General features: G+C 58.0%; 1 protein-coding gene across 4 annotated transcripts in view; it reads left to right on the forward strand.

The window, feature by feature from the left end:
• The window catches only part of FAM20A (FAM20A, golgi associated secretory pathway pseudokinase), a 41,170-nt gene extending 30,968 nt beyond the window's left edge, over positions 1-10,202 (forward strand). For all 4 annotated transcript variants that reach the window (XM_027519160.1, XM_027519164.1, XM_027519163.1 and 1 more), the window contains 8 exons: positions 723-801; positions 3,203-3,295; positions 4,168-4,283; positions 4,929-5,109; positions 5,911-6,020; positions 6,491-6,572; positions 7,277-7,336; positions 8,490-10,202. In XM_027519160.1, the coding sequence (XP_027374961.1) occupies positions 723-801; positions 3,203-3,295; positions 4,168-4,283; positions 4,929-5,109; positions 5,911-6,020; positions 6,491-6,572; positions 7,277-7,336; positions 8,490-8,754 (986 nt within the window). In that variant the 3' untranslated portion in view covers positions 8,755-10,202. The remainder of the gene's footprint in view (positions 1-722; positions 802-3,202; positions 3,296-4,167; positions 4,284-4,928; positions 5,110-5,910; positions 6,021-6,490; positions 6,573-7,276; positions 7,337-8,489) is intronic.
• Positions 10,203-12,383: the final 2,181 nt, after the last annotated feature.

Here is a 12,383-nt window from a genome sequence, read left to right on the forward strand (position 1 = left end):
ACTGGGGTTCAGACGTTCACAGACACTGAGGCCACAGACAGTCACCATCGGTCCAGGAACCTCCTCCATTGGCCTCAGTGAACTGAACACACGTCAGAAATGTCCATGTGTCCTGACTTGTCAAAGGCTTAAAAGACACAAGATTGTAGGGCCTGGGGCTTCCCTGTTCTTTACTTTCGCCCCTGCCATCCGCTGTTTGTTGGAAGGCAAAGGTGAGGGGCAGGGCCAGGGGAGTCAGGGTTAGGGTTAGGGAGTCAGGAGGCAGCACACGCCGGCAGGGTCTCGCAGGGGCCCCTCAGGTGTCACGAGGCCCCGTCACCGCCTGGGTGTCCAGTCTTACTAGGAAGAGATGTTGGTCACAAGTCCAGTGCGACGTGACAGGTGGCAGGTTCAGAGTCTCTAAGGCAAGGCTGAAGCAGAGAGGAAGAGGTCAGCTCTTCTCAGGAAAATGTCCTTTTGGGATTTTCAGAGAGTGTCCCTCTGGGGAAACCTGCGCTGTGTGCCCCTTTCCGATAACAGCAGTAAAAGTCTTACCTCGAGTCCCTGGACACTCTCCATAACCTGACCGGACTTTACTCCGCAGGCTTTGAGAGCAAATTCTAGTCTTTAGTGTCTCAAGTGAGAGAGAAGAGAAGAAACGGGCTGGGTTTGTGGGATGAAGAAGGGCCGCAGCCCAAGCCTGGGCCCAGAAGCACCGTTAACCCCCCATTATTCCCGTGCAGTCGTGAAACCCAGTGGCGTCCACCTCAAACTGGTTCTAAGGTTCTCAGACTTCGGGAAGGCCATGTTCAAACCGATGAGGTAGGTGACTGCTTTCTGCACCCCCACGCCCAGCTGTGGCAGCCATAATAAAAATTTAATCTTCATTTTATAAAGCTTAGTCCCAAGTCAGAGTATCATTTTAAAATGTACTTCTTGAAAAAGCATGCATTTTTTTTCTATTAAGCAATGTAGACAGAATTTGTCCCTTTTTATAAAAGGAAAGTAGAAATTTATCTTTGGGTAATATAAATGATGACCACAGAGATTATTTTTTTGATGTAATATAATACAGTACAGAAGTGAAAGTCTTATTCACTCAGTCATGTCAGACTCTTTGCAACCCCACGGTCTGTATCCCGCCAGGCTCCTCTGTCCATGGGATTCTCCAGGCAGGAATACTGGAATGGGTTGCCATTTCCTTCTCCAGGGGATCTTCCCAACCCAGGGATCAAGCCCACATCTCCTGCATTGCAGGCAGACTCTTTACCATCTGAGCCACCTGGAAAGCCCATAATACAGTACATACAATAAGAAACCTGAATATTCATTGGAAGGACTGATGCTACAGCTGAAGCTCCAGTTCTTTGGTCACCTGATGTGAAGATACAACTCATTGGAAAAGACCCTGATGCTGGGAAAGATTGAGGGCAAGAGGAAAAGGGGATGACAGAGGATGAGATGGCTGGATGGCATCACTAGTTCAATGCACATGAGTTTGAGCAAACTCTGGGAGACAGTGAAGGACAGGGAAGCCTGGTGGGCTGCAGTTCATGGGGTCACAAAGAGGCAGACACGACTTAGCGACGAAACAACAACCGTAATAAATATATCCACGCTAGTCAGGCTTTGGGAAGTAAATGATTTTCAAATTTAAAATCATGCCTCAATGTGCCGTGCAAAGATGAAATGATGATTCAGAAAATCCAGAAGGGCATCCGAAGGACCGTATATTCTTTTTTCAATTTTTATTTTTTCTTTACTTTTTTTTTTTTTTAGCCTCCCCAGTCGGCTTATGGGATCTTAGATTCCCAACCAGGGACTGAACCCATGGGTCATGGCAGTGAAAGGGTTCAGTCCTAACCACTGGACCATCAGGGAACTCCCAGAGCGTGTATTCTTACATACAGAATTCAGGAATTAAAGCAAGCTCAGGACACACAGACGGTCCTCAGACCTGGACATCGGGCGATGCTAACGCGTAGCCCAGGGTCAGGCCTGGCCCTGGGAGCCTGTACTTCAAAAGTGGCTGTGCCCTTGAGAGTCCCCACTTTGGGCAGCCCCTTGCTGTGGTTTCCAGGACTGGCTGGTGATTTTCTTTTATGTTTTGTTTTGTTTTTTGAAGGTTTTCTTTTATTTGGACCTTTTCTAAAGTCGTTATTGAATTTGTTACAATGTCGCTTCTGTTTCATGTTTTGGTTTTTTGGCCACAAGCATGTGGGATTCTAGCTGGCTCTGGACCAGGGACGGAGCCCACACCCCCTGCCTTGGAAGGCAAAGTCTTAACCACTAGAGCGCGGGGGGAGTTCCAAGGATGCTGTTTTTCAGCAGAGCGCACGTCACTGTTCCCGGGCAGGTGCTGCTTACTTAACGGCTTTCCACAAAATGACATTTGTTGACATTGACATCACTCTTGCAGCCACCGTGCAGCCCCACGCAGTGGATTATAAAATTATTCCAAGACCGTCCCTCTTCAAATGATTATCGGCGTCCAGGCCAGTCACCGCGGGGCCAGCAGGCAGGGCGCCCTGCACTAGAGGGAGACGCCTTTCTGAGCTTATATACCCAGCAGCCGGCTCCTCACGACCAGGCAGGGGATGCTTTTCAGCGATGCAGTAGAGATTTCTTAATGTTTATAAACAAATATCCTCGACGCCAGCCTCCCTCCCATCTCTGGCAGGGCCGGTCTCACGACCCAGTGGAGGTGCCTCTGTGCGGACGGTGGGTCCACGCACCCAGGACTTTCCTGCTCTTCCAATGTCCATCCTGCTGAATCGCATCTCTGGGGCACTTTTCCTTTTATAAGGTTCTGTCTCGGACCCGGCCTCTCAGTCCTCGGCCTCCGAGTCTACCCCACCTCTGGTCTGCTAGCCAGCACCCCGTCCTCCGTGTGTCTGCAGGGAAGTGCATTTCTTCACTCTAAACGACTGGGCTTTTCAGAGAATCAGCCACTGTCATCAAAGCGGCTTGAGTGGGAGGCCTGGTGAGGAGGGGGCAGGGGGCTACAGGACGGTCAGCGTCCTACAAGCAGCCTGGCTCCTCCCACTTGCAGGTCCAGCAGAGCAGAGGGGCCTCCAGCCGCTCCTACGTGGGGCCCCTCCCCTGTGCGAGCTGGGAAAGCACAGATGCGCATCTTCTTTCCAGCCAGTTGCCTGTAACAGCTCTGCTCCCAGGCTCCCGCCTGAGGACTGAGTCCAGGGCCTGACTCCTCCCTTCCTTCCAGACAGCAGCGAGATGAAGAGACGCCCGAGGACTTCTTCTATTTCATCGACTTTCAGAGACATAACGCGGAGATCGCCGCTTTCCACCTGGACAGGTAGCGCTGGCCCCACGGAGGTGGTGCTGGCTGCAGAGGCCAGTCGCGAGAGGCGCCCCAGCCCGCCCACCCCCGCCTCCCCACTCCATTCCTCCTGCCGGACTTTCTTGGTGGATCCCAGTGATGCCTTCAAACCCAACACAACCCATCAGCCCCGGGGATCGCAAAACACAAGGCCTTTTAATGTAACAAGGAGTGCTTGGTAAGGAAAGGAGCCCTGCCAGGCTGCCTGTGGCTTAGTCTCCTGACCTAAGAGTGGGGAGAATGCACCCCCTGCCACTTCCCCATAGTGCCTCCTGGCCTGTGAAAAGGCGAAAGCGCATTCCCGAACTTCCCAGCCCCCTGCCTGCCCATCATTCCTGGCTGAGGTGTGGTCTGGGGACTGGCAGCCCAGCACCCCAGTCCCCTCCCTGGAACTTTCCAGAAACACAGAATCCCAGCCTCAGCCTGGCCCCGCTGACTCAGAGGCGCATCTGAACAGGATTGGGGGTGACTCATGTGCACACGAGCGTGAGGAGCTCTGAGCCAAGCACAGGGTCATGCTGGGGTTTGCCCGGAAGGGCTGATGGGATAGAGTCCTTCCCCACGCCCCCAGCCCCTGGGGTGCACGCTTGCCTTGGACACTGAAACCCCCACCCTCCACTGGGTGCAGTCAGGAAGGCCCATCCATTTCTTTATTTTTTTTGGCTGTGCCTGGGAGCTGGTGGGATCTTAGTTCCCCAACCAGGGATAGAACCTGTGCCCCCTGCAGTGGAAGCACAGAGTCCTGACCACTGCACCGCTGGGGAGTTCTCAGCAGGTCCGTTTCTAGTGGAGGCCACTTCTTTCAGGCGGTCATCCCTCAGACCTCAACAGGCCTCCGTCTCTTTCAGGATTCTGGACTTCCGGCGGGTGCCGCCAACCGTGGGCAGGCTGGTCAACGTCACCAGGGAGATCCTGGAGGTGACCAGGAATGAAATCCTGCAGAGCGTCTTCTTTGTCTCTCCAGGTGGGCTTCTGGCAAGAGCGTTTCTCTGGGTCTGAGAGCGTGGGCTGTCGTACGGTCTGACCTCCTGCCAGCGGTCCCCTGTTCCTGGGTGGCTGCCTGCCGCCTGCAGATGTGGGCCTCCAGACAGTCACACTCAGTGACCTGTGGACCGAGACGGCTGGGTGCCAGGTGCCCGTGCGGGCCCTGAACTCTGATGCCGGCAGCCCCGGAGGCAGATGTCACGTGTCCAGACAGAAAGCAAAAAGAGACTGCAAGTGTCAGTCACTCAGTCATGTCCGAGGCTCCTCTGTCCATGGGATTCTCCAGGCAAGAATACTGGAGTGGGTTGCCATTCCCTTCTCCAGGGGATCTTCCTGACCCAGGGATGGAACCCAGTCTCCCGCACCGCAGGTAGACTCTACCAGCTGAGCCACCAGGGAAGCCCCCGCTAGTGTGGGCATGATGCAGTAGGCTGGGCCCACAAGTCTCGACTCCGACAGTTGAGAGGTGGTTCCCAGGATGCGCGAGTCTGTGGTATCCCCCACAGATGGCAGAGGCCATGTCTTCTCCTCCTGCCTTTTCCCGAGACACGAGTTCAGGGATCCCTGGGGCAGGAGGATGGTGCCTGCTCCTCCTCTGACTGTCCTCTCCTCCTCCGCCCTCCAGCGAACAACGTGTGTTTCTTCGCCAAGTGTCCGTACATGTGCAAGACGGAGTACGCCGTGTGCGGCAGCCCGCACCTGCTGGAGGGCTCCCTGTCCGCCTTCCTGCCGTCCCTCAACCTGGCCCCGCGGTTCTCCATGCCCAGCCCCTGGATCCGCTCCTACTCGCTGGCCGGGAGAGAGGAGTGAGTGGGTCCTGGGACCAAGGGCGCTCACCTGGCCTCGGGAGGCCCACCGCTGTCTCCGCCCCTCCGCCTCACCCCATGTGCCTGCAGGTGTCACTGCCGTCCCTTTAGTTCACAGATGGTTATAAAAAGCCCCCTGTCTACCCCGTGCTGGATGCCCGGGGAGACCGAAAGGACAGCCCGGGTTCTTCCTTCGAGAAGCCCCCCGGTCCAGCGTGGGGGCAGAGAGCAGCCAGGCTGTGAGAAGGCACAGATGCCCGTGGGGGACCCGGGCTCCCCAAGGTGGTTGTTCCTAGGGCCTGGCCGGGCACAGAGCAGGTGCTTAGTGAACGAGCCGACTGGATGAATGGGTTCATCCCTCCAGACTTCCAGCCGTGGTGGGAAGAGGAGGGAACAGGCAGGACTTCTGGGGGCCGTGGAAGATCCTTAGGGACTCGTGAAGGCTGAGGTGGAGCCCCCCCGATGAAAGGGACCTGGGGGCCTTCTGGTGCACAGAGAGTGGCAGAGGGTGGCTGGCGGGGGCTGCAGATGGCTCGGGAGACAAGAGAGCAGCAGCCTAGAGGCCGTTGGGGGGCGCTGCAGAGGAAGCCGGGCCCAGGCACGTGGTCAGTGCAGCACCCCGCTGGGCCGGTCACTGTGAAAGGTCTGGAGCCTCCTCACGCAGCGAGTCAGCCGCTGCCGGGGGCCCTTACCCAGGTCCTCCTGGGGGTCCCCACGGGCCCCAGCCCGGGCAGGAGCGGGGAGGCAGGGACGTGGGGGAGGTGAGGCCGGACTCCTCCACCCCGGCTTTTCCTCCCCCAGGTGGGAGGTCAACCCCCTCTACTGCGAGGCGGTGAAGCAGGCGTACCCGCACAACAGCAGCAGCCGCCTGCTCAACATCATCGACATGGCCATCTTCGACTTCCTGATCGGTGGGTGCGACGCCGGGGACCCCCTGTGACCCTCCCACAGGAGTGAATGGTTGTCCCATCTGGAGGGGCAGACCCACGCGAGGCCGGGCGGGGATGGAAGTCGTCCCCTTCACAGTGGCAATGTGGGGTGAAGGTAGGAAGTGCAGCAGTGGGAGGAGCCAGGGAAGGGACCTGCCATCTACCGTGGAAGCCCCCGGGCGATGGGCAGGCTCGGGAGAAGGGCAGGGGTGCAGGCCTCCGCCCTGGGGGCCGGTGAGCTTCTGGAAAGGCAGGGAGCCAGACCCAGTGCGGGCACTGGGCAAGGAGGGCCAACCTTCCAGGCAGGTATTAGGACCCCAGTGGGCTGGGGCGGCGGGATGGCCCCGGGAGAGAGGCTCGGGCGGGTGCAGCCTCGGCCCCAGAGGGAGCTGGGAGGCGGGCGCCGTGTCCACAGGCCCTGGCCTGGCCCCAGCGCCTCGCCTCCTCCACAGGAAACATGGACCGGCACCACTACGAGATGTTCACCAAGTTCGGGGAGGACGGGTTCCTGATCCACCTGGACAACGCCCGGGGGTGAGCACGCCCCACGCCCCCACCCCGCGGGACCTCCGTGGTCACGTCCAGGCTCCCGACCCTCCTGGCTCCTTAGCCTTTGCTCTTTTTTCTTTTTCGCCGCTGCTGGTTCTTTGTTGCTGTGACGGCTTTTCTCTAGTGTGGAGAGCGGGGCTGCTCACTGTGGTGCCATCTTTAATGGGCTCTAGAGCACCGCGCTCAGTGGTCGTGGCTCCCGGGCTCCGGGGCCCAGGCTTAGCTCAGTAGCTGTGGCACCTGGCCTTAGCTGCTCCCCGGCACGCGGATCTCCCCAGACCAGGCATGGGCCCCGCGCCCTGTGCGTTGCCAGACGGACGCTTACCTGCTGCGCCAGCAGGGAAGCCCTGCCTTCGCTCGTCTTTGCTGAGGCGGCGGCCTGCGGCCCTCTCCCCCTCTCCCTCCGCGTTCACCGCTGGCCGCAGAGCGCCCCTCTCCTCCTGTCAGCCTCCACCCGCGGGCTGGTGGATACAGGGACGAATGGGCGCTATTTTTGCCTTCTCTGGAGGAGGCTTGTGTGACCTGAGGAGGAGAGGGGCGGGAGGGGCAGCGGCCTCGAGCCCGGCGTGCACGCGGAGCCGGGTCCATGGGCCGCGCAGCGAGGGCGGGCGGGGGCAGGGTGGGGGACGCGGGGGAGGGGGCGGGGGCGGCTCCGCCCCACGAGCGCCCTCTGTCTGTCTCCCCCGCAGGTTCGGCCGGCACTCCCACGACGAGGTCTCCATCCTGGCGCCGCTCTTCCAGTGCTGCCGGTGAGCGAGCGAGCGTCCCCTTCGGGGCAGCTCTGGTGCCCACAGGGCTCTGCAGGGCTCCACCCATTTCCGCTGCTCTAGGACATGAGCGGGCGGACGACAGGAAGCTGGGTATCTCCTGTCCCTTAACTGCAGAATTGCCCCCGCAGAGGGAGACTTAGGGCCTGGGCTTTCAGACCTCTCAGCTGCCTGCCTGCATCCTTAAGCCACGCAGATAAGCATGCGCTCACTCTCGCCAAGCCTGGTGGCCTCTGCTGTGTCCCGGCTCACGTAGCTTGTAAATACCGCTCTCCTGTCACGGTCTAAGCAGAATCCTGACTCAAGTCCTATAAGCGCTTGTCGGAAGAGAGGAAGCCCCCAGGCCTCCATCTGGTCAGCACGTCTCCACAGCATCCCTGACCGCCTCCAGCCTGGCTGGCGCGTTAGCAGGCCGGCCAGGACCACACACCTGCTGGGCAGCAGCGTCCAAGGCTGAACAGAAACATGTGGCTCACGGGGAGCAAAAGTGTCTCCGTTCCCTGCTGGAGCCTGCACTTTCTTCCTCCACTTCCTGGGGTGACTTACACGTATCCCCCTCCCTGCCACCCACCTCCTGAGCAAGAAAGGCAGGGGTTGTGTGTGATCGAGGCTAGGCGCTTAAGTTGCTTACATGTGAGTCCAAGTCACAGCCCCACGTAAGAGAGATCGGAATCCTAAAGGTTGGCCTAACCCCATTTCAGAATCTGATACAGAGAAATCAGAACCATAGAGCTGAGCGGAAGCAAGGTGGGGCCAGCAGTGCCCACGGCCTTTGAGAAGGCTGGCACCCGCGCCGTCTCACCTACTGGGGGCTTCTCACGTTGGCTTCAAATTTCCTGGGAAAGCTCTCACTCAGCACTTGCTTGGATCCCCCGAGAAGCCCCGGATGCCTGGGGTGCCACAGTTGAGAGTCCGGACGGCTCGGCAGACCACTGGGCAAGGACCGCAGGGCGCTAACCGCCACCCCATCCAGTCCCTTCTTACCGGGTGTCATTCAAGAGTGCTCAAGAAGGCGCTGGGGGAGGAGACGGCTCTGCAGCACGAGCCCCCCAGAATGGGCAGTGGGGAGAGAAGGAAGTTCGGGAAGCTTCTCCCTTTACTGTTACTAACTGGGTTTTTTGACTCTGTCCTCCAGGATAAAGAGGAAGACGCTCCTCCACCTGCAGCTGCTGGCCCAGGCCGACTACAGGCTCAGTGACGTGATGCGCGAGTCGCTGCTGGAGGACCAGCTCAGCCCCGTGCTCACGGAGCCCCACCTCCTCGCCCTGGACCGCAGGCTGCAGACCGTCCTCAGGACTGTGCAGGACTGCATTGAGGCCCATGGGGAGCAGAGTGTGGTGGCCGACGGCCCTGTGGGACAGTGGGCCCCAGACTCCAGCCGGGCTAACGCGACGAGCTAGGGGCCGGAGGAGGCACACCCCGGAAAGTGGACCAGAGCCGCGGTGGACTCTGAGTGTGGACCACCGCTTCCCCAGGGCCCCCGTCCAGGCTGGGGCCTGGGGTCAGGAGCTCACGAGGCAGGCAGGGCGAGGGGATGATTCTGAAAGAGCGGAAGTGTGACCCAGCGAGCCTCCCTCCTCAGAGCACTGGCCTGGCTCCCCTCCCCCGGGAAGCTCTGCTCCATCGAGGCCACAGACACCTGCTGAGCCCACTGGCAACCTGGACACAGGTCTGGCCTGGAAGCCCGGCTCCCAGGACAGCATTAACTGTCACAAATAAAATGGCAGGACATCGGATGGACTCCTCCAGGTGTTTATTATGGCCACAAGGAGGTTCCTGATCCACACAGAAACATCTGGTGTCTCACAAGCAGACAAAGAAAGAAACTACTCATGGTGACTCTCCAGCTGGTTTAAAGTGCACTTCACTCTATTCACTCGCCAATCACTGTGGCCCCGTCTCAACACAGCCGTCCCCTGTGATCTCTCAGATGTGTATCACAAGAGGTAAACAGAGGGATCTGCTCAGGGTATCCGAAAAGGATGTTTCCATCTCAGAGTAAACACTGACTGAACTGGCATCAAGGATGTCGGGACTGGCGTCAGTAGCTACAAAAGGCAAAGCGAGGGGGTCCTGCAGTGGGACAACACAAGGCCAATCCGGCAGGGGCACGAGCCCGGCCTGGAACAGGGCAGCCGGGGCCCACCCGGCCCACCAACCAGTGCAGGCTCCTGTGAGACCTGGCAGTGCCCCCGCCAGTCCCCGAGGGCAGCAGGCTGCCCGGAGCAGTCTGACGCTCTAGATGCCCTCCCCTCCGCCACCCGCTCAGACAGGGCTCAGTCCACTTTACTTCCTAAGCCTCCAGCCGTTTTTGGGACTTACTGTCTCGCCAGCCTTGTCTCTGCTGACCTGCTTGCGTCTGAATAGGACGTTTTCTCGCTCACTCCGCAGCCCGTGACAGCACACGCGACGGGAGTGGACTCACGCTGATCGGTCAGCAGGTGACAAGCGCTGCTGTCGTAGGTCGGCTTTTCTGGTGAAGGCCAGAGGCTCAGATGCTCGTGATGAGCGGGGTAAGACTGAGGCTGAGGCGGGTCCCAGGTCAGCACCTCTCTGGACTTCATCCAGGACCTCGGGCGTGCGCCCAGGGACGGCCCCAGGGGACACACTCTAGACGGGCTTCCGGCCCCCCGGGGCCCCCAATGCCACGCCCCAAGGTGCGGACACCACGGCCGCTCCCCGAGCTCCCGCCACATAGACAATCCCCACCTCATCCTGACTGCCAAGGAACTGAGGGGCTCAGAGAGGTGAACTAAAATCACACAACCTAGGGGGTCACAGCTGTGCCAAAGTGTTTCTTCCACCGAACACAAAAATGCACCCAGCTTGTGAAGCTGTTGTTTGTTGACTTTACAACAAAAATCAGTCTTCAGTAGAGGGACCTTAACCCCAGAGGCCTGCGTCACTGAGGCGTCTCCCTGCCCCTGGGGCACCCACCTCCCACTTCTCCTGCTCTGAGCCAACGTCTCCTTCTGGAGTGGGGGGAACCAGGTAATGACACACGGAGGGACAGCCCGGAAACACGCAGGCAGGGGCGGCCGAGGACAGAACCGACGGTCTCAACACCCAAATGGCAGAGCCCCAGGCAGGTTAAGCCCAGCTCCACGTCAGGCCAGCCTCTTGTGTTCAGGTGGCCGCGATAATAGACGCTGGCCTCCTTCACAAACTCAGAGTAACAGAACCGAGTGAGACCCGTGTGCCCAGTGCCTAGGTGCCCCGACTCAGCTGTCCTAAACACACCATTATTCTTTCAATAACATCAACATTAAGACTCCACTATTTGTCAAAAACACCATAAAACAGAAGACCCCAGTCTTGGGACTATCAGGTTCTTCCCACACATCCATGACTAGAAAACTCTTGTCTCTGTAAGAACCTTCTGTGTTCTCCTGTCATTACCGACGGCAAAGTGAAAACATGAAAGGGAACAGACAGATTGTGAGCTGGTGGAGGGAGAGGTCTGGAGGAGCTCAGCCTCCCCCAAACCTGGAGGGCATCTGGGCTTAGGACTGTAACGAGTGTAGCTGCTTCTCTTATTGGTGGTGGTTTAGACAGAGGACGAGATGGTTAGATGGCATCACCAACTCAATGGGTGTGAGTTTGAGCAAACTCTGGGAGATGGCGAAGGACAGGGAAGCCTGGCGTGCTGCAGTGCATGGCGTCGCAAAGTCAGACACGACTGAGCAACTGAACTGCCACCACCAAAAAATGGTAGACAGAGTCACCAGAGACAGTGAGTCGGGGAGACAGCTGTTTGCTCCTATTAGAAACACGGGGCCGCAGGTTCCCCCGAGCCTCTCATTACACTTTTGCCCACCAACCAACCCGTGATCCTTTGCTGTGTGTGGGGTGTGTGAGCACCTCAGCTACTACTGTTGCTTCATGAATGCTGAGCTCGTGGCCAACAGCACTGCAACCCACGCCTGAGAGAAGGTCGTCACACTCGAGAACACGAGCCAGAAGCTGACAACTCCTCTGGGGCCATTTTAAACAGCGAAATAACCGACAGAGCAGCTCAAAAACACCAAAAAAAAAGGGCATTAAGTAGACCAACAGGAAGGGCGCTGGATCACAGACCTAAGTCTGAAAGGAGGCAGGGTGCCGCCTGCCCCGGGCCGGGCATGTGGCGGGCAGGACAGCGTCTCCTCCGCCCCACTCTGGCCTGGGCGTGGCCGTGACAGTGCTGCAAGGGCTAAGCTGGGGGTACAGACACGTCCCAGCGAGCAGGCAGGTTTGCAAAATGCGCAAATACAGCTTCCGTGAGGAACGAGGATCAACTGCGATGACTCTAAGGTGAACAAAGGCGATGACAAGCTCTCCACCTAGTGGTGACTGGGGAAACCACAGCGCTGCTTATCTACACTGGCAGAGCTTTCACAAAAGAACCAACCCTCGTCATCTGGGGTTTGGGTTTTAGGCTGCATCAGGATGAAGTCACAGCTCTGCACCACAGACTAGGGAGGGCCACAGACCCTGAACCACAGACTGTGCCAACTGTGAAGAGTCTGCACTTCACAAACTTGTCCTTCAGCAGCAACACTGGCTTCTGCGTAAAATTCCAGGGGTAAGAAGGGAGAGATTTCCGCTTCTCCTCGCCAGGCTTCCCTGGTGCTATTACGACAGCTACTTGGGGGTCACATTTAATGGTGATCCAGATGCTGCTTCTCAGTGCTGTTTCAGCCCACCTAGAAATACACTTGCTGGGGCCTAACAAAAATACAGAACAGGTTCGGCTGTCAATTTGTGGTTGGAGAGAAGGCAATGTTAAGAAAACTAACATCATACAACTTCAACTTCACGACATCAATACACTCACATCATTAAAAAAGGATTTCATATGAGCCAGTGTTTGAGAGGGACAATTAATCTACAACCAGTATAGTCAACCCAGGAAAATGCTCTTCAATTATAGTCCGTTAAATATTCGAACTCCAGTGGGCTGCGGGAGGAGGTGACTGCATCTGGACAAAGCGCATGTGCTACGAAGCAGCACAGTTCCAGCAGGGTGTGAAGAAACGAAATCTACCAT

Source organism: Bos indicus x Bos taurus, chromosome 19, assembly GCF_003369695.1.
Source record: "Bos indicus x Bos taurus breed Angus x Brahman F1 hybrid chromosome 19, Bos_hybrid_MaternalHap_v2.0, whole genome shotgun sequence".
NCBI classification, from domain to species: domain Eukaryota; kingdom Metazoa; phylum Chordata; class Mammalia; order Artiodactyla; family Bovidae; genus Bos; species Bos indicus x Bos taurus.